At 39.9% G+C, this 21,943-nt stretch overlaps 1 protein-coding gene across 1 annotated transcript in view; it reads right to left on the reverse strand.

Annotated features, from left to right (window-relative positions):
• LOC127572118 (FERM domain-containing protein 4B-like) overlaps positions 1-21,943 on the reverse strand; it is a 178,692-nt gene that overhangs the window by 126,227 nt on the left and 30,522 nt on the right. Inside the window, exons 2-3 of the mRNA XM_052019011.1 lie at positions 16,192-16,257; positions 6,366-6,460 (exon numbers count right to left, since the gene is read on the reverse strand). Of these exons, the coding sequence (XP_051874971.1) occupies positions 6,366-6,460; positions 16,192-16,257 (161 nt within the window). The remainder of the gene's footprint in view (positions 1-6,365; positions 6,461-16,191; positions 16,258-21,943) is intronic.

Genomic DNA, 21,943 nt, shown 5'->3' on the forward strand with positions numbered 1-21,943 from the left:
ACATTGTGCATCATTTGCTCCATCTGTTGGTGTGAACACTTTACAGCTATTAAGTACCTGGTTCGCTCTTGTTTTTCAGCTGGGCTCACTTTCAAGTTAACTTTCAAAACTGTTTTTTAATGGGCAATGATAAGAGACACGTAGAGAATGCCGGTCTCCAGAATTTAATGAACAACAGCAAGAATTTAATTGGTAAATTTCTCACATGTGAAATAAACTCAATAAGGTAACTGAAACAGTTTAGTATAATGGGTGTTACTATCTAAATGGATATCTTCGAGTATCTTTAATTCAGTTGGTTGTCATAGTGATGTGCTGTTATAATATGAGTTTACCTAATAAAGTACAAGGAGATAACAATGTGGAATGCAAAAGACCTGTTGTGTTAAAGTTTTCTTTGTTTTCTCATCAGTATGAAGTACCATGTTCACAACTGACATAATGAAGTACAACCCCAATCCAATAGCTTCCAATAAATTTAATGGATGAATCTTGGAGCAGGGAATTAACTTTTTCTTTTTACCATTTATTTAAAAATAACTTGGAGTTGGGTTTGATTCTTTGGCCCGGAAGTGATGGTGTGCCCACAAATAAACAAGGTGCTATTGATCATTCTGGACATGAGACAGAAAGAAATTGAATTTTTTAAAAAAATACACAACAATTTAACAAAAACAAAAGATAACCTCTCTCTTGATATGTTAAGAAAAAGACGCCTTTTGCCAAAATTCAAAAGCCAATATGCTTGTAATTTTCAGCCTGAATGTGATATTTGAAAATGGTAGATGAAATATGAATAGTTGATCTTTTCCTTTCAACCTACTACTGCTGAGCAGCTTTGATCTAACATCAACTGCTTGAGAATTTAATGAGAAAGTAATGCACAATAATCAATTATCTTCATGACAGCAAAGCAAGATTCCACACCCTCCCCCCCCCCCCCCCATGACGTGCAGGAAATAGGTGTCATTGATATTCAACAGATAATATACTTCCTTAAATGGACTCAGAATTACAACTTACACTACAATGTGATGGTAAAATATGTTACAATATGCAGAGAGACAATACACATTTTGAATGATGTATATTAATTTAGCCTCATTTAAATTGTAAAGCGGAATCATTATCCCCATAATTGACTCATTTTAGCTGATTATTTTAATGGTGCCATAGTTGTCAGACTATAGAGTAACTATACATCTATTTATATTTTAAGACAAAGAAAACTGATGGGAAGCAGTTCTTTCACCAGCTGCACGATGAGCATCATTAACTTGTTGAGTCTTACAGGAAATTAGGGAATAACCTTCTACCTTTGAGTGTAAAACAGGATTCGCCAATGTTCCTTTGCCAAGACCAACACTGGCAGAACAAAGACTGCACTCAAGATTGAGGGAAAGCCCATTAAATAAACAGTGCCCAGAGTACAGCAAGTAAGTGCTAATGGCAACAAATGATCTTTCCCACAATGGGGGATGGTTTCTTGTACGACTTCACATATATGTTCTATAAACTTCATTTAATTGCACCACCTATTGTGGTTACATATTTTTTTTAAACTGGGTTAATCTCTATGAACATGGTCAGAGAGAACAGAGCAAACAAAATCCAGAAACAAATTTAATTCAGCTCACTGCAAGTAAAGCAAATACCAACATTAAAAAAAGCCTAAATATTGTTTTCTAAAATTGCCTTTAAAAGGGAGATATTATGATAGCATGAATAAATTGAACAATTTTATCGAAATTATAACATTAGTCTGTCTTAGCAGGGAGTACAAAGTGATCTATAGTTTAAAGGATTAACAATGACTCTCTGGGCTTTTTTTTAATGACATTATTACAAATAACTTGAGGCAAACTTGAAACTTGGCATTTCAAAGGGCAAGGTAGGGTGCAAAATAATGTACTGCTCATCATTATGTGGAAGTACAACTTGTGTACAGATTTGTTTGCATCCCGTTTTATTTATTAATTCCAAGTTGGTTCCATGTTGAATCAGTTTTCAGCTTGCTGAGAGATGTGAGTGTGCAGATTCCCGGATTTTTGCTACAGGTTTGTGGTATTATTGAGTCATATTCCTTATCTAATTTTTGCTTGGATTTAAACTCGCAACTCAAGCAGAATGAAAATTGATGTGTTGCTCACACGAGAACAATTACATTTATAATCTGACTGAACCCTGTATATAAGACCACTGAAAATGGGATCACTGGATGAGGACATTTCAGCTGATCATTCACTATTCCAATGGAACAGATTATTTGATTCAAGGATCTTTATTTACTGTCATTATAAAATATTACATTTTAAATTATTATACATCAAACCAATATTGTTTAAGGAGTCCCCTATAATTTTCCCATTAAGTTAATCTGGTTCACATTCTTTCAAAACGTAAAAATAGAATTATTACAAGAAAGTTAAAATTGCTATTCTGGTGACCTCATATGGTACCAATCCATTAAAAATAAGAAACTTCCCTTCCCAACATTCAAGTGGGTGTGGACTGCAGTACACAAAAAGGAAACGCACTAATGTTCAAATCCACTAGGAGTTTGCAGTATATTGCTGATCTTTGTTTCTTTCATTCATTCGGGATGTGGGCGTTGTTGGATAGGCCAGCATTTACTGCCCAGCCCTTTGTGCTTGAGAAACCAGTGGTGACCTGCCTTCTTGATAATGTGCTGCAAAGGTACTCTCAACAGTGTTGTTAGGCAAAGAGCTCTAGTATTTAGACTCAGTAATAATAATAATAAAGTAGTATTTTTCCAAAGCAGGACACCATGCAATTTGCAGGAAAACCTGATAGTGGTAGCATTCTCACGCAACTTCTGCCCTTGTCTTTCTGGATGTTCAAGGTTACGCGTCTGAGTGATGCTTTTGAAGCAGCTTTGGCAAGTTGCTATAGTGCATTTTGTAAAATTAATAATGCTTCATGTTAATTTGTAAACAGAACAGTGAAACATTATACACAAAATTTTAATTTTACTCTTTGTATATAAATAATTTCATAAGGACAATCAAGTCCCAAAATATAAAGGGGGAATACTTTATAAATTACATTTTGTCAAAATAATATCTAAAAACTGCAGAGAGCAAAAATAAGCTTATTCTTCATGAATTATCATGTTTTAAAGTTTAAACACAAAGAGGTATAATTTCAGACAGGAGTTCCTTCAATGCCAAAAGTAAATACAAATATGTCGTTGAATCAACTTTTTTAACTACTGCTTTATGGAGTTTATTGGCGATACAAGATTTTGGGAAATCCTGGGGACATGAAAGGAGCGATACAAATACAGGTTTAGCAGGTTGTCCCTTCTGGGACAATGAAATTCAAAATGCTCAAAAGGCCTGAATTGGAGTGGAGGTTTTGAGGAGTGAGGGAGTGAGTGAGTGAGAGGGAATGATGGGGTGATAGTTGTGGAACAGAATAAGTTGGAAAAATAAACTATTTTAAAATCAATGCATTGTTCAACTGTAAGCTACTTTAAGTTGTTTCAGGCAGGGGGATGGAGTCTGTTTCTAAGGAACTGTGACTGAGACAGAAGATGCTGCGTTTTGGTCTTCTGCTGGATATTGAACAAACATTTCAACAAGTTCAGGACAGTGGATTGTTTGATGAAGCTGGCTGGGTAATGTGAAAACTGACAGCAAGAATTTGAATGATGATGCACGCTCAGCTGTAAGGGGATCCATGGATAGATCGTCAGAAATAACAGAGGGAATGGTGCAGGAAAAGACAATGTTGGTGATTCTCCAGTTATGACTGCGTAGATGACTGCAATAGGTTGGTCAGGTTCCATATATAGGGGCAACAAACAATCTGCTGGACAAACTCTGTGGTTGAGCAGCACCTGTGGGGGGGAGGGGAGGGGAGGGGAGGGGAGGGGAGGGGAGGGGAGGGGAGGGCAGGGGAGGGGAGGGGAGGGGGAGGGGAGGGGAGGGGAGGGGAGGGGAGGGGAGAGGAGGGGAGGGGAGGGGAGGGGAGGGGAGGGGAGGGGAGGGGAGGGGAGGGGAGGGGAGGAACTGTCGACATTTTGGGTTGAAGCCCTGCATCAGGACAGAGGACATCAGCCTCTCATGCTCATCCCATAAATGCAGCACTGCAATGGGAATGACTAACAATGCATCCTTGCTTTGTACAGATACTTTCAGGAGTCCACCTGCACTGACTACAGCACTAACTCAATTTGCAAGAATTAATACCCTATTGCTGATGCTTTACTAGTTTTTTTTTAAGGACTCCAAAAAGCATTATTATGTTTGTTCAATCACAACAACAGGACACCAGAAATCAACTAACAGGAAAGAAGTTGATGATCCATTTAAAATAAGCATTGGTGGGTGTCCCAATTGTTCCTGGATTCATGTCCAACTGGGTGAAAGAGATCCAAGGTTATCTTGCCAGCCACTAGCAATGCAGTCCTTGCCCTACCCTACCTTTGCTGCTATGGCTGGTGTTGAGGCTCAAGTGGAAGAACTGCATCCTGATTTTTTTTTTAAATTTCAAAAACATTATTCATAGAAATATTACATATACAGACAAGAAATACAAATAAAAGCAGTGCGTGGGTTTTTTTCCCACATTCTCAGTGCCATCCAGTCCATGCTTCAGTGCATCCTTTAGCATACAGTATATGACTGCAACCAGGAATGTGCCAGTCAGCAGCATTCCCTTAAGGAGTTCTTAATGTATTGGAAGACCAACAAGTACGGTACGGTAAGGTGGCACGGTAGCGTAGCGGTTAGCGCGACGCTATTACAGCGCCAGCGATCGGGGTTCAATTCCTGTCGCTGTCTGTAAGGAGTTTGTACATTCTCCCGTGTCTGCGTGGGTTTCCGCCGGGTGCTCCGGTTTCCTCCCACATTCTAAAGACGTACAGGTAGGTTAATTTGGGGTTTAAAATGGGCGGCGCGGACTCGTTGGGCCGGAAGGGCCTGTTACCACGCTGTAAATAAAACTTTAAATTTAAAAAAATTTAAGTTTCGGGCACGCCGAAGTGTGTCTTTCACCAAGTTCCAGAGGCTTGATGTTTGTCTCAATACGCATCCCTGGGAACAGCCGATGGATCAGAGAGGCCGCTGTTACGCAGCTACTCAGGATGAATCTCAACAAGAATTCTTGCATCCTTTTCCAGACATTCTTTGCAAATGCACAGTCCTTCTGAACACACATGCCCTCTCCTTCTCCTCCCCCCACCCCCTTTCATCTACAAGCAGTTGATTATGCTCAGTGAGATCTATGCTCATTTTAGCCATACTGCATTACAAAGGAAGCACTTCCTGATGCTTCCATATCCAAGAGCAACTAATGTTAGAAGAGATCAGATCAGAAGAATATCATTCAATACTTTGCATATCTCTCCCGTAGACTTCAACAACTGGAAATAATCCCAAAAAGCCGAAGCAATTGTAGTCAGCAAGCAGTCAGTAGAATCAAACAGCAATTAGCTTGAAAGTAGTAAACGATACATTTAAGTACCTATAGTGATGGCATGAGGTATATGGAGTGGTCAACTCCTGCTGTTGAATGCATGGTCAGATGTGGTTAGGACTGTATTAGCTGGAACTTTGAGCTCCAAATGGCAACATGGCATCAAATCAACACTGAATGCTGATCGACTCCCTGCCTTTTCTCCGCACTTTTTGTGGGTACTCATTGCGCTTACACTGGTTCTTTTACTCAGATGATGTTCAATGTGGCTTGTACCACATGTGCCTACTCATTGAATGCCGGATTTGGGACAAATTAAACAACCTGATTCTAACCAAAGCACCATAATTATACCACACTCTATATGCCAGGAAAGACGTAACGTTATTGTCTTTATTAGCACACTGATTCCATGTCCATAATGAGCTGTGCAAATAACAGTATGGGTTAAAACTCCAACAGTACTCTGCAGAAGCAAGATATATTTTTAACTGTTATTCTGTACAAGTGACAGCCCTTTCATGAACATGCTGATAAGAAGGTAGCCTGTTTTTTTTATTAGTAGTTATGCATGCCATCATTCCTTGACATTTTGATAAGATAGACAACGCTGCTTATGAAAACAATATCCTTTTTGCTGGAGAGCAATAGATCAGGATAACTTGTTTCAAACCAACAATACTGACTTTTATAAATCTTGTACAATGATAGGCGTGTGCTGAGACTGCAACTTGTAATATTTTCTGTTTAATGACAATATGATTCCTGGGAATGTTGATAAGGATTTGTGTTTACTGTTGCTGAATTCCTAAATGAATTATTTTCAGCAGTGAACTACACAAAATAACAATACTCAACAGCAACGTGTTGCTATAACTATAGTGCACATATTAACTGATTGATATTTAGTATGTTTTACTTACGTGTCATCAATAAAAGTTATTCCAAAATATTCCTTTTCTTTGAGGTTAAAATGAGATGCCACCAGATCCAGCAGCTCCCTGGACAGAAGCTTTGGCTAAAAAAGAACAAAAACAAAGTTAGTTAAACTTGGGAACACCAAGGAAAATTATGTCATTTTGTTTTTATTGCATTGATTTAAGTTCCATAATTTTTGTCATCACGCCTCACCAAAAAGCATATTTCTAGCTTATTCTCTCACCTCCACAGCACATTTCATAGCAGTACAGCACAGAACAGGCCCTTTGGCCCACATTGTTGTGCCGACATAACTAATTCCTCCAACCGACAGAATGCCCATATCCCTTCATTTTTTTCTCATTCATGTGCCTATCCAAGCCCTTCTTAAAAGCCCCCAATGAATTTGCCTCCAAAACCCTATCAGGCAATGCATTCCAGGCATCCACCACTCTCTCAGTAAAAAACATACCCCTCACGTCTGTTCTGAACCTACACCCCTCACCTTAAATGCATGCCCTTTGGTATTTCAAAAAGTTGTCCTTCATCCTTTTTCTATGCTTTCAATACATTTATTTTATACTGCCCCTTATTTTTGGGGCCTTACTTTAGTGACAATTTCGGTCAATGTGGAAAAGGCTTCAAAGTAGGGCAAAAAGGTAAAAATCTTGGAATCATCGTAGAAAAGACTTGAAGGATTATCCAGGATGAACTGACTTGACTTTCCACATTTGTATCTCTTTGATATAGGAATCACTGCAAACATAATCATCATAATACAAACAGTAAAAGTGAACCTGTCCTGTGGCCAGCAGCATTATCGGTCTTCTGCTCCAGGCAATAGAATAATGGAGATGTTGCAAATTGTTTTAGCGAATGTCATTAGCATAGCTAGTGCAAAAAATTAATGGCAGCATGGCTGTCAGCTCTAAAAAGGGGACTGTCATCACTTGGCTTTGTTAGTATGAGTAGAGCCTAATCAGCCTCTTTTGTGGCATTCTCAGTCTGAGTAAGGAGCTGATAACACCTTGTCGCTCAGTCAAATATAAATGGTAAAACCTGAAAGAATTCAGGTCCTCAGCAAATAAATCCACAACTACATACATATTTAAGGTAAAGAACATTCTGGGTTGATAAGTGACTGATGTTGGTGGGAAAACTGGAAAGAACCCCAAGCCAGCTTGGATCAGATATATAGTGTCGAAACCTCCTCAGCTTTATGCTGAGCAAACAAATACCAGCCAACAACGAAAGCTATTAATGCAAAGAGGAAGAAAAAGTGTTCTTCAGCTATAGAAATAAAAGGAATGCAGATGCTAGAAACTAGATGAAAAACACGATGATGCTGGAGGAACTCAGCAGGCGAGGCAGCATTTTGTGGAGAAAAGCAGGCAGTCAACGTTTCGGGTCAGGACCCTTCTTTAGGACTGAAGATAGGAAAAGGGAAGCCCAACATATAGGAGGGAAAAGCAGAGCAATGATAGGTGGACAAAGGAGGGGAGGTGGGGTGGGGACAAGGAGGTGATAGATAGATGCAGGTAAGAGATAGTGATAGACAGGTTCAGGGGAGTGGAGAGCAGATCCACCGGGAGATGGGTCAAAGGTAAAGAGAGAGAGAAAAAAAAAGGGGCTAGGAAAGGGAAGAAGCATGGTGGGGGGGAGAGGTCTGGGGAAGGGGGGTGGGGATTACCTAAAGTGGGAGAATTCAATGTTAACGCCGTTAGGCTGCAAGGTTCCAAGACGGAAAATGAGGTGCTGTTCCTCCAATTTGCGCTTGGAATTCTCCTGACAGTAGAGGAGGCAGAGGACTGACATATCAGTGATAGTGTGGGAGGGGGAGTTGAAGTGACAGGCAATGGGAAAGATGCAGGTCGTGGATATGGACAGAATGCAGATGTTCTGCAAAACGGTCACCTAGTCTGCGTTTGGTGTCACCAATGGTAGAGGAGGCCACACTTGGAGCACCGAATGCAGTAGGTGATGTTAAGGGAAGTGCAGGTGAATCTCTGTCTCACCTGAAAGGACTGTTTGGGCCCCTGGATGGAGGTGGTGTAGGGGAAGGTGTTGCACCTACGGCAGGGGCAGTGAAAGGTTCCCTGGGTGGGAGCGGGATGGGTGGGTAGGGGGAGATATGCTTCGTGGTGGGGGTCCTGTTGGAGATGGCGTAAGTAGCAGCGAATGATGTGTTGGATACATAGGCTGGTGGGATGAAATGTGCGAACAAGGGGGACCCTATCCCTTTTGGGTCTGGGAGGGGTGGGGGTGAGAGTGGAGGTGCAGGAAATGGCAGAGGTATGGGCGTGAGCTCTCTCGACCACAGTCAGGGGGAAGTCCCGGTTAGAGAAGAAGTTGGACATCTCGGATGTCTTGGAGTGGAAAGCCTCATCATGGGGGCACATGCGGCGGAGGTGGAGAAATTGAGAAAAAGGGATAGCATCCTTGCAAGAGACAGGGTGCAAGGAGCTGTAATCGAGATAACTGTGGGCATCAGTGGGTTTGTAGAAGAAGTCAGTGGATAAGGAATCTCCTGAGATGGAGACGGAATGATCGAGGAAGGAGAGAGAGGTGTCAGATATAGTCCAAGTGAATTGGAGAGCTGGGTGAAAATTAGTGGCAAAGCTCCATGCGGAACTTGACAGTTTCATAAATTTTGCTATTTGTCCCCCTTGTCCTCACATTTCATCCCACCAGCCTACATATCCAACACATCATTCTCCGCCACTTCCACCATCTCCAAAGGGACCCCACTACCAAGCATATCTTCCCCTCCCATCCTTTTCTGCCTTTTGCAGGGTCCACTCTCTCCGCGACTCTCACACTCCTCCCCCTCCCCCCCACCATCCCGCTCCCACCTGGGGAACCTTCCACTGCCCCCGCCATAGGTGCAACACCTGCACCACTTCCATCCAGGGACCCAAATGGTCCTTTCAGGTGAGACAGAGATTCACCTGCACCTCCCTTAATATCATCTACTGCATTCAGCGCTCCAAGTGTGGCCTCCTCTCCATTGGTGAGGCCAAACGCAGACTAGGTGACCGTTTCGCAGAACACCCACACTCTGTCTGTAACTGCGACCTGCATCTCCCCTTTGCCAGTCACTTCAACTCCTCCTTCCACACTATCACAGATAATGACAGTCCTCGGCCTCCTCCACCGCCAGAATTCCAAGAGCAAACTGGAGGAACAGCAGCTCATTTTCCGTCTTGGAACCTTGCAGCCTAATGGCATGAATATTGAATCCTCCCACTTTAGGTAATCCCCACCTCTTTTCCTCACAAAACCTCCCCCCTCCCCACCATGCTTCTTTTCTTCCCTTTCCTAGCACCCTTTTTTTCTTCCCTCTCTTTACCTTTGACCCATCTCCCGGTGGATCTGCTCTTCCCTCCTCCGCACCTGCCTATCACCTGCATCTACTTATCACTTCCCCGTCCCCACTCTGCCTCTCTTGTTTTGTCCACCTATCACTGTTCTGCTTTTCCCTCCTATATATCGGGCTTCCCCTTTTCCTATCTTCAGTCCTGAAAAAGGGTCCTGACCCGAAACGTTGACTGCCTGCTTTTCTCCATGGATGCTGCCTGGCCTGCCGAGTTCCTCCAGCATCATAAGTGTTTATCGTTATTCATCAGTTATTCTGTCCATCTAGGTCTGTTTGCCTGTTAGGAGCCATGTTTCTGCTTTGAGTAACTAAGTGTTTTGAATTGTCCAGCTGTCAGTAAAGCTGAAGGCAAACTCCATCTATAGGGGCTTCCAAATTAATCTCTCAAGTCTAGTAGTGTGTCCAACTTTATCAAAGTAAGTTGGAAGATGAAAATACTGCATCATGGGAAAAGTAAATTCACATTCATAGTTTCTTCAGAAAAGGCTAGAAAATTAGGCTACGAAATTGAGAAAAGACTAAAAGTGGAAAAGTAGGTATTTTCACATTAGAAAGATGTGGTTGTGGGGTGATGAGAAACCTTTGGAGTGGGAAAGGGCCAGATATCCAACACACCAAAGAAGTGCCTTGATGTTACAGAAACCTCCAATTCCACAATTTAGATAAGGCCTTTGATACAATGTTAAAGGGGAAGTTCACCGATTGATGAGAAATATTAAGTGGTGATTCCAAGAGTCTGCTATAGAGGAGCCACCTTCCCCCCCCCCCCCCCCCCCCCCACCAGATATATACTAATGATGTTAGTGAAAGACTGGAGTTATATCCCCAAGTCTGCAGATGACAGCACTGGGAGGGACAGGAAGCTGTGTGGGTGAGAACAGAAAATTACAGAGGGACAGAAGCAGCACCTGATTTTAAGTTGCAAAGGGACATGGAGGAATTCAAGTGGGCAAACCTACAGCAGCTATACTTCAAGGTGAAGAAATGAGAGTTCATCTCCTTCCGATCTGGAAAAGTTAATTACTCTGTTGGTCTTTGAAGATTCACATTGTGAAAGGCCTGTTTCACGATTTTGAAATGTGACTGAAAATCAGAGACATTTCAAAGTAGTTCAAGTTAATTTAAATTCTAAAGTTGTAAAAAACAAGAAACAACTATAATTGATTAAAACATAAATATATAGTGAAATAAAATGGCTAAATGTACCTCTTCTCTAATAGTTGGCAAATCCATTCAAATTAATGTGGCCACCTGAGGTTTAACAGCTGTGACTGGCATAAAACTGAGGGACCAGATATGATATGCATCTGGTTCCATGGCTCAGTACATTCTGAAACATTCCTAGACTAAATAGAAGGCATGGAAATCCAGAAAGCAATAACCTGTCCCCTCAACATTTCCATGGTTCTCCATGGAATTGAGCCACGAGCGTGATCCATTTTAATGACAGGTTAGCTTTCCACTCACTTGTGTATTCCAAAGTGAGTGGGATTTGGAAGCATACATTGCAAATTTGCCAGAATAATAGATTAAAGGATTAAATAACGAGGACATGTGGCACAAGTATGGCTTGTATTCTCTAGAGTTTAGAAAAATGAGGGGTGATCTAATCCAGGAAATTAAAATTAAAAATAAGTCAGTGCTTTGCTGGGGGTATCTAAAACAAGAAAGGATAAGTCTAATTTTAGAACAAATCAGGTTGACAGATTTGTTTAGTAGAGTATCAATAATTTAAACAAAGGTGCGTAAATGGGATTGAAGAATGGATAAGCCTTGATATTACTGAATAGTGGGAATAAAATTAAACTGGAAAGGCTTCTCCTGCTCCTATCCTGAAACGGAAAAATAACTAAACAGGTGCAGAAAAATTGACAGAAGCAGCCCAGTATTTCACTTGTGTCACAAAATTACATGGACAGTGAAAATGAGTTTGTGCTGTTTATAGGAACATTAGAAATAGTGGGGGTAAGCCATTCAACTTCCTGCTCTGCCATTCAATAAGATAGTAGCTGATCTTTTACCCCTGTGCCACTTTCCTGTACTAAACCCACACCCCTGATTCCCTTAACATCCAAAAATATATCAGTCCCTATGAATATACTCAGTGTCTGTAATTCCACAGTCCTCTTGGGGACAGGATTCCAATGATTCACTCCTTTATAGGTGAAGATCCTCATCACAGACCTTGCTTTAAGACTGTGACCCCATTCCAAGCAGCCCAGCCAATTTCTCTGCATCTATCTTGTCAAGTCACACAAGAATTTTGTACGTTTCAATTAGTTCACCTTTCATTCTTCCAAATTTTAAGTGGAGGGACAGTCTGCTTTATTTGTACAAGAATTTCTGTTCTTATAAAACAGCATATTTCCTCATTTGCCTGAAGAAGATATTTGCCTGGAGTACTCTATTGTGTTTTCTATATAAATTGAAAAAACTTTGGAGACAAGAGACTGCAGATACTGGAATCTGGAGCAACAAACAATCTGCTGGAAGAACTCAGTGGGTTGAGCAGCATCTATGAGGAGAAAAGGAATTATTCCTGATGCAGGGTTTCGACCCAAAATGTTGGCAATTCCTCTCCTGCCACAGATGCTGCTTGACCCGCCAAGTTCCTCCAGCAGATTGTTTGTTGCTCAAAATAAAATTGTCTCTGGAATGATTCCGTCAGACATTGGACCAGAAGTTAGTGTTGTTTCTGCAAAACTGAATTGTAATTTCAGACAAGCACAGGCAGTTAAATACAAAGATCCCAATATCGCTGACCAGTATATTGCGGCTTCTTAAAAAGCTGCACATATCTACCTTCAGTTGTCCCATTTAAATCTATTGCACAGGGAATGTTTTAATATTTAAAATAAAGAATATGGACCAAATACCACAAAAATTAGAGTATGTCCATTCAGATCCGTCATGTTTTTTTTGACAATATTATGATTTAATTAAGGCCGAACAATGGCTCTAGCACAGAAGCTGAACATCTATATTGTGGCATCTTATTCCCACAGCTTTTAAAATTTGCTGGAGATTTTTTAAAATAATTAATCCATTTAAAATTTTCTTTGGAAAAAAAAACAGAATTAATATTTCAGTTCTGACAAGGGGTTTTCATCTTGAAGTGTTAATTCTGTTTCTCTTTCCACAGATGCCACTTGACTTCCTGCATGTTCACAGCATTTTCTGGTTTTCAGATATTCAGCACCTACAGTATTTTTATATTGATTTTTTTTTCTCTTTGTCTCTTTTCTTTCTCTCTCTTCCATTTCCTGTTCCTGATTTGAAATCGCCTTTACCAATGTGACCAAGACTACCTGGTTCAGACTATACAGCTCATGACTGGTAAAGCTGAGACATGGTTGCTTGACTTGTTCTGCTGGTATTGTGCTACTTCCATCTCTTACCAATAGCAATTTCCCATGCAAAAGTTAATGGAAATTAAATGGGCAAGAGCCTAAACATCCTGAGCATCCACAAATTCAGCTCCAATATTTTGATATTTCTGCAGAATTATGTATAGGAGTGAAAGAAATGTACTAGCCTTTTTCCTGAACCTTGAACTTTACAAGAAGTTCAATAACCACAACAGCAACATTAAATATCTATTTCCTGGAAGCTTCCACAGAATGATACAAGGAAAAATGCAAGTTTGTACAGCACTGACCCACACCTTATCCGAAACTTGTGCACAACATTGGCCAAAGATGACTTTCAAAGCAACATTAACTGTGGGGTTCTTTGATGAATGTATTCATACTTTTGGACATCTGAGATATCTTGTGCAAAGCATTAAGGTACATTTCCTTTCTACCACCACCCCCCATAATCTGTACTTGTAATAATTCTGGAAATTAAATCAATTTCTTCATTAAATAAAGCATTGAACACACTTTAAGTCATAGTAATTTTTATGTCTTACACTGTACTGCTGCCGCAAAACAACAAATTTCACAACATATGTCAGTGATAATAAACCTGATTTTGATTCTGAAACACTACAATTTTCACACATATGCATTTTGTGATGTAAAAATAGAACCTATTATTCCACTTGCTTTTTTTTGATCAATTTTTATTTCTGTTTCTCTATTGGAATAAATTGTTTTCCAATTGCAGCATCAACGTTCAAAGTGCTCCTAAGTAGGAAAGAAATGAGATTTTTCTTTGAAATATTGCAGTAACCCACACAGATCCAGTTGGCACAATGCAGGAATGAATTCTCTGGTCTTATGCTGTGGCTTGGTGGTATAGCATGCAATGTATTTATCCATTGTCATTGAAGGGCCCAGGCTTAGCAGGATAATTAAAGCAAAACTTCTACAGGCAATAAATTAATATCACATGTAAATCATCCTTTGTTCTCTGCAGATTCATGTAATGAATTTGCTTCCAACCAATGTTATCTTGACAAGGCAAATCTGAAATTGTGTCTCATCCAAAGCTTTTCTATAATTGGTCAATGCTGGGTGGAGATTAAAATAACAGAAAATGCTGCAAACACTCAGCAAGGCAAGCAGCATCTGTGGACAGAGTATAAGAGTTAACATTTCAGGTCAAAGACCCTTCATCAGATTTCTAGCATCTGCAGCGTTTTTTTGATTTTCATTACCAGGTGGAGATTAATCTGGGTAAATGTGACTTGATGACATAACTCAATTTTGCAAAACTTCCCTTTTAGGAAGTAATCTTGATTTGTTCTGTTGACAACCTGATTAAAACCAAGTAATGCCAGTGTTTAAAATCTGGGTGGAAACCCTATTACTCATTCACTGACCTGATATGACTCAGAAAAGTCAGCATTTGATTTTACTATAGGGTATGTTAGAAATATACATAGTGTCTTTTACGGTCACAAGACTGTGATTCACCTTGATGGAAAGAAAGAATTCCATTACATTGACTAAGCTTCATAAATAATCCTTGGCTAAAAGCAAACACAAGGACCTGAGGATTGCGTGTTTAAGTCCGTTACTTGACATTTAAGTCTTCGATCCTTAATTCATTTGCACATCAACTGCATGGAGTTTGATTTTTTTTAAAATATGGATTGTGTTGCAAACCACATACATAGTATTTCTTCATGGTTCTAAAATTAAATATCAATCTTGCTGTTGTCGTTGTACGGTTCCATCTGAATCCTTTATGATTGTGCCCTATCCTCTAACTTTAACTCATATCAATGAATATTGGATATCCATTATTACAGAAGTGGAAAAGTAATGGAAGAATACATTTTTGCAATACCCCATTTACCCCAATGAAGAATACCCCATTTTTGAATTTGACTGCCCACAGAAATTCATCCCCATTTTACATTTGCTTCATGATGGATGACATGCAAGCCATGATCCCAACAAATGGGTTGAAACAGAAACAAGCTCTGTGGAGATATGTGTCAAACAAAGCTGCATCAGTACACCAAAACTCTTCCCAATCTTTCTCAGCATAGTGTTGTGTTCCACCTTCAACAAGCTGCCGGTGGGAGCACAGCTAATCTTCAGAGCTAATGGGAAACTGTTCAACTGACGGTGACAACACACCACAGCCAAGATCACTCGAACATCAGCAATTGGGCTGCAGGATGCAGATGACATTTGCGTTGGTATATGTTTGGCGGTAGAGGCCCAAGCCTTTGTTGACTTGTTCAATGAAACAAATGACAGCTTGGGCCTTACACTCAACATCCGCAAGAGAAAGGTCCTCTACCAACCTGCCTCTGGACAATTAAGGTTCATAGTGAGACCCTGGAAAGTATGGACCACTTCCCGTATCTCAGCAAAGACATTGATGAAATTCACCTCTGCCTTCAATGCACCAGCACAACTTTTAATCAATTGGGGTTAATTGGGTGTTTCACTTGGAACAAAACTCACGGTCTACAGGGTGATCCCCGCCCTCCTACATTTCTGAGATCTGGACTATCTACGGCAAGTATCCAAAGGAAATGAAAAGATACTACCAAAGCTGTCTCCACAAAATCCTTCAAAAATCTACTGGAAGGATAAGTGAACCACCTAAGCCAACATCATCAATGATGTCTTATTTTAACTCAGTCAGCTTGTTAGGAAGCACATTGTTCACAGACTTGACACCAGAATCCTGAAATTGACATTCTATTCCAAGCTCTGTCACAGGAATGGACTCCCAAGAAGACTGACAAACAGGTTCATGTATGTGCCCAAGGCAACCTTGAAGAATGCTGCATCCTCACTGACTCCTGGAAATCCCTGATCTGTGACCACTTAAAAGTGGAGGAGGAGTATTCCGGACACTTAAGAACAGAGGCCACGTGGAAGGAGCACTACCTACACACCTGTCCCTTCAGTCATATCTTGCCCTGTATGTAGAAAAGTCTATAGTTCCCACAAAGTCCTCATCGGTCACTTCAGAACCCACAAAGCCAGAGTAGAAGCAAATCATTGTTGATTCAAAGAACTATGCAACAGAGAGAGATACCTTACCTGAACGAGTAGCTCCAGTTTTCTGTCGTCTAGGAGATTAACCTGACAGTGTCTACCTTCTGCCATCTATAGAAGGTAAAAAGATAGATCAATGAAATGCATTATATTTCAAATTATTGTTCTGCATTTGAAAATTGATTTGATCCTATTTAATGCATGAAACATTGAGAGAGAGAGCAGGGCAGTCCTGTATGAATTATATCTAGATGAGCAAATGGAATAAGAGATTATTTGTACTGCTGAATGGCATGAACTAGAAATAGTTAATTACACAAATATTACAATTAACACTGTTGTTTTGCCTGCTTTCAGTGCAGTTTTTTTCCCCGTATTTAAATCAATGGAATGAATTTGGGAGGTAGAGTTCAATAGCTTTTGAAACCACAAGGAATACAGTGCTACTGACTCGGAATGAATTTCCAGGTCATATTCCTTTAACAATGTACCAAACAGAAGTGCTGTTCAAACAAAATCCTAAACTTTGTAAACAAATTTAAAAGTAACAGATTTATAATTATCAATTAAATGGTTATCTTGCATATCCCAACAAATATATAAATTGAAGAAGATTTTCAAAATTCTTTCAATGGATCAGTATGTAATTGCAGCACCCATACAATTACTAGAGCACACTGATAAATTCCAGAATTAGTCTGTGTTCACTGGGCGAATCCAAAGCAGTGTGGTACTGGGAGGGAGAGTGACAGGTCTCGGCACCACAAATTTGTTTATGTACCATCACTATTTAGGGTTGAGAAGGTTAGATCATTTAAGGGGGAAGCAGATAAATTTCTGAAAGATCAGGGAACTGGCACACCAAAAGAGATGATGCCGAGGGCAGATCAGCCACGATCATATTGAATGGCAGATCAGGCTTGAGGGGCCGAGTGGCCTACAATTTTCTTGTGCTCTTATATTAAGTTCTCAAATGTAGTCCCAACCATCTGATCAATTTTCCTTTGATCTTGGGCAGATCTGGGGACAGAATATTGTTTAAATTACAATTCCACTAATTCTTGCCGGAAAGCACAAGGTTTAGTACCCCCAGCCCCCAGAAGTGGCTGTTTGATATCTCTCTCCAGCCTTAGGCAAATATATGCAAAGTGGCATGTAACAATCCCATATCAACACTTGTCAAATTTCTGAGCACTTCTTCAAAAACTCCTTCAGATTTGAAAGGGTCAACCTGTCTGCATCAAATTTATTTCCCAGATCATTTTTTCTCTAAATCATCCTTCCAAGTCAACGTCACAGTTTATTTCATTTGTTCATAACTGTGGATGTCACCTCCCTGGCCAATATTTGTTCCATTCTTAGTCAGGAACTGAGTGACTTGCTAGGATTGTTTAGAGGGCATTCAAGAATCCTCAGTTATGAATCTGGACTCATAGGCCAGGTACGGATGGCACGGTTGTGTAGCGGTTAATGTAACACTATTACAGCGCCAATGACCCTGGTTCAATTCCAGCCACTGTCTGTAAGGAGTTTGTACGTTCTCCCCATGTCTGCGTGGGTTTCCTCCTGGTGCTCTGGTTTCCTCCCACATTCCAAAGACGTACAGATTAGGAAGTTGTGGGCATGCTATGTTGGCGCCAGAAGCATGGCGACACTTGCGGGCTGCCCCCAGAACACTCTACGCAAAAGATGCATTTCACTGTGTGTTTTGATGTACGTGACTAATAAAGATATCTTATCTTATATTTCCTTCCTTTACTGTGCTTTTATAACTATCAGATAGTTTCATATTATTATAACAATATGAACATTTGAATGATTTACCCCCTTAACTGAATTTAAATTCTCCACCTGCTAACATTGGATTAAACATCATCAATAATCCAGGCCTTTTGATGTTACTTTAGTAATTTAACCACTGTGCTATCTTGTACTGGTCCCAATTCTAAAGGATAGAAATTTGTCTTTGATTCCATGTGCCAAGTGCGTGAAATAATAATACATACAGTGCATTCTGCGTCCAAATTTAGTTCCAATCCCTTCAATGGAAATGAATTTCATAAGTGCCTGACAATCTGCATAAACGATTGTTTGTGCGATTAGCACATTCTTCTGAGGATGAATGTTTACCCCAAGGTCAGCTATTCCAGTCAGAGATTGATCCAATTATATTTCTCAGTACTCCTTTTCTTTTTATTTGTTTCCTTTTCACTATCTTCCTGAATTTCCCCCATTTTATCTGGGGCAGAGCAAGCCTTATTTCCTTTGTTACATTTACTATTTTCAATGTTGCATTAATTTGCAACTTCTCTCCAAATATTACTGCTTAAGCTTACATGATTTGGGATCTTTAAAGCTTGCAGAGAGGGGGAAGAGGAAGTATTTGCATTTATGTTGCTTGTTATTATATCTCTTAAAGAAAATTCCAAAGTGAATCATATATCATACAATACCTTGAAGTTGAGCATAGCCCTCCAAACAACAAATTAAATGAATAACCTTTTCATTTATGTCTGATGTTGTTGATTGAGGAACAAATGAACTGGCCAAGATACCAAGAGGAATCCCTTGTTCTTTTCCTAAGCAGAGCTACAGACCTTTAGTACTAAAATGAACTATTGTAATCGGCGTTCAAAACTGAGAAAATGCCATGCTCCGAATCTACGGTTATCAGTCAGCATGTTACAGATATTTTGAGGTTTCTCTCTCTTTACCACTGTTACCTTTATTTGCTAGAAATTTAGAGGAATAAATAGGATCAGTCAGCACATGGAATATAGTGGTTGAGTAGGTAGGATTACAATTAAAATATTTTTATAATTCACCAATGCAACAGCATTACTCCACAATATGCATTTAACTTTTACCAGGTAAAGTCAGGTAACAATCAATAAGAAAACACTAAATCAGGAGTCATATTGATAAGAAAATACTAAATCAAGTGTTAGATGACTATTTCCTTCAGAAGTCTGTCCCTTCACAACATCAATTTGCATTTACATAGAATCCTAATTATAGGGAAATGTCCCTACGTGCAGCAGAGATGAAAAAATCAGAAATAAATGGACAGCAAGGAGTGTTGCCAACATGGCAAGCTAAGTCCCTGGTTAAAGTAGGTTTTAAGCAGTGTCTAAAATGAAGAGGTAGACACAAAGGAGCTTTCACAGGGAATTGGGGCTTTGACTGTTGACTGTCTGGCCACCAATGGCAATGCAACAGGAGGGATATACTTCACAGCCTAACTGAAGGAACTAAGATTGAGCAAGGGTTGGGGATGTTATTAGGCTGCAGGTGATTAATGGTATCATCCACTCCTGAAGTTTTAATGAATTTAAACAAATGGATGAGAATTTTATATCAGATCGCACTAGAAATAACTTTGATAAAGTGCCAACACAAAATAGTAGACTTTTAAGAGAGGTCCAGGGATCGACTGTTTAATGACTTACAAGATCCTGAGCTTTATAAGAGTATGATGCAAAGCAAAGAAACTTAAGTCCTTATAAAACACTAGTTAGGCCTTGGCTGGAACATTGTGTTCAGTTCTGGCAACTGCACTTTAGGAAGGATATCAAGGTACTGGATGCAGAGGAAATTTTCTGGAGTGGTACAAGGAATGAGGATTTCGATTATGAGTAGAGCCTTAAGAAACTGGACTTGTTCTCCTGAGAGCATACAAGGTTAGAATTGTTCAAAATTAGAAGGGGGTGGTAGAATAAATAAGGAGACAGTTGCTTCCAGAGGGAGTTGGGAAGAACATTAATCACCCAGTTCTATGAATCTTGAATGCACTGTTCAAAAGGGAGAAACTTTCAAGAGTGAATTTGCCATTTAATTGAAAATTTGCAGGGCCATAGGGAAAGAGCAGGGGAGTGGACAGGACATTGGAAAGGTCTTTCAAAGAGTCAACATCAGCATGATGGGCTGAATGGTTTTTTTTAGAAACTGTGCTAATGCTTCTGAAATTACCAATCTGTCTCTCATTTGATGAAAAATATAAAGTGGCAATATCCAGCTATACATGGCACTTTTTTTTATTCACATTGTCTTGCTATAATTAAGGAAGGCCATAAAAGTGGCAGAACAGATGTGATTCATGGCTTTGACAAGTTGGAATGTTGTAAATTACATTTGTACATTTCAGGGGTGCTTTCTTGGTCGCACTGCTAAAGAAAACCCCATGCTAACAGCATGTGGTTTCAATCTGACAGATGGTTCCCTTATTAAAATCCAGTATTTGATTCCCCAAAAATGGTTCTCTCTCCTCTTGAATAGAAACTGTCAAGTTTACAGTGCCATAGGTTCAATAGAAATTAATTTTAATTGCACAGACAATATTCAAGCTCTAGTCTTTGTATATGCATTGGCATACTGTGAGTATTTATGTGCAGGGATCCCACTGGGAAGGAGAGTCATGTGGTGAGCCCGCTTTGTAACAATGACTGGAAAATTCAGTTAGTAGCAGAGAGCTTGAATATGCAATGTCTTTTGCTTTGCAAATAAACCACTCTCTTTTATGTATATGTTCTGCGCAATATGGTCTGTGAAGACAACATTGCGAATGAAGTACCTCTAATAAGTGTTACAAAGCAACATCAACTAATAAAATAATGGAATGCAGTATTTTTTATAACCATACATCTCAAATAAATAAAATGTACTTTTTTTTAAATACTACTTTAAACATTGAACTAAGAATTGCCTTATTTTATTTGAAAGAAAGAAACAACCTTCTGGAGTAATTTTAGTGAAATCAAGGTCATGGGCAGTGAAAAGATAAAAGGAAAATACACACATTAGCAAGGAAGAAAGACTATAAAGTGAAATGTTTTATTACTTCCTATCTAGGCTCCAGGGCAAATTGATAATGTAACTGGCTCCTTATCCCCATCTATTCTTCTCCTTTTCAAATGGTTTCTCTTTCCTCTGAAAACCTGCTATCGATTCCCCTTTCCCTGCAAACTGCTGGCCTCTCTCTAATCTCCTCTTCCTCACCAGTGTCAAGGAATGTTCAAAATCTATGCCACATCAAAATTCACTGTTTGAATCTCTCCAATAAATGAACTAAGACATCCCAGGTCAAATTAACAAATGGCATTCTGTGACAGTTGCAGTGATACATTCTCCTCCCCCTTTCTCTTGTTTTTGACATATTTCAGCTGCATCATCCTCCACCGATGTCTCCCTTTTGTTGACCTGCTCAGCTAGACAGCCCTTACTTGGTTTCACTCTTATCTGTCAAAAAAAATGCAGACCAGCCCTGGGGATGACATTGATTTGGAGTCCTGCAGGAATCCATTCTTGTTTCTCTCCTCCTTGTGCTCCAGGTGGTGCCTCTTTGTGAGATCAACTGAAGGTATCATGCGCAAAAACATGATCGATGTTGATGAAGAACACCATTACTCCTCCCGTCTCCAGCCTTCTATCCCCTCCATCACGTTCCCATCACTGCTTTTCTGTGCAACATCCAGAATTGGTTGCACCACAGGTTCCCCTGGTGAAACGTGGCCAAGAACAGAGCCATCATTTTCAGGCTACACCATAAACCCCGTATCTTTGCCAACAATTTCATCCCCTTCTCCACCCAATGTCCCAGTTTGAAGCACAAGGTTCAGGATTCTAGTATGATCCTGACCCCACTCTCTCTCCACTGGAAAAATTGTCCCAATTCATCCTATAACAATACCCACGTTTGTCCTTGCTGTGGCCCATCTGTTGTTGCTTATACTTTACTTTGTCACTTTCACACTGAATTATTCCAATAACTTCTGGCCCAGACTCCCATCTTCCATCCTTA

The sequence above is a fragment of the Pristis pectinata genome, chromosome 6 (genome assembly GCF_009764475.1).
Source record: "Pristis pectinata isolate sPriPec2 chromosome 6, sPriPec2.1.pri, whole genome shotgun sequence".
Classification (NCBI taxonomy): Eukaryota; Metazoa; Chordata; class Chondrichthyes; order Rhinopristiformes; family Pristidae; genus Pristis; species Pristis pectinata.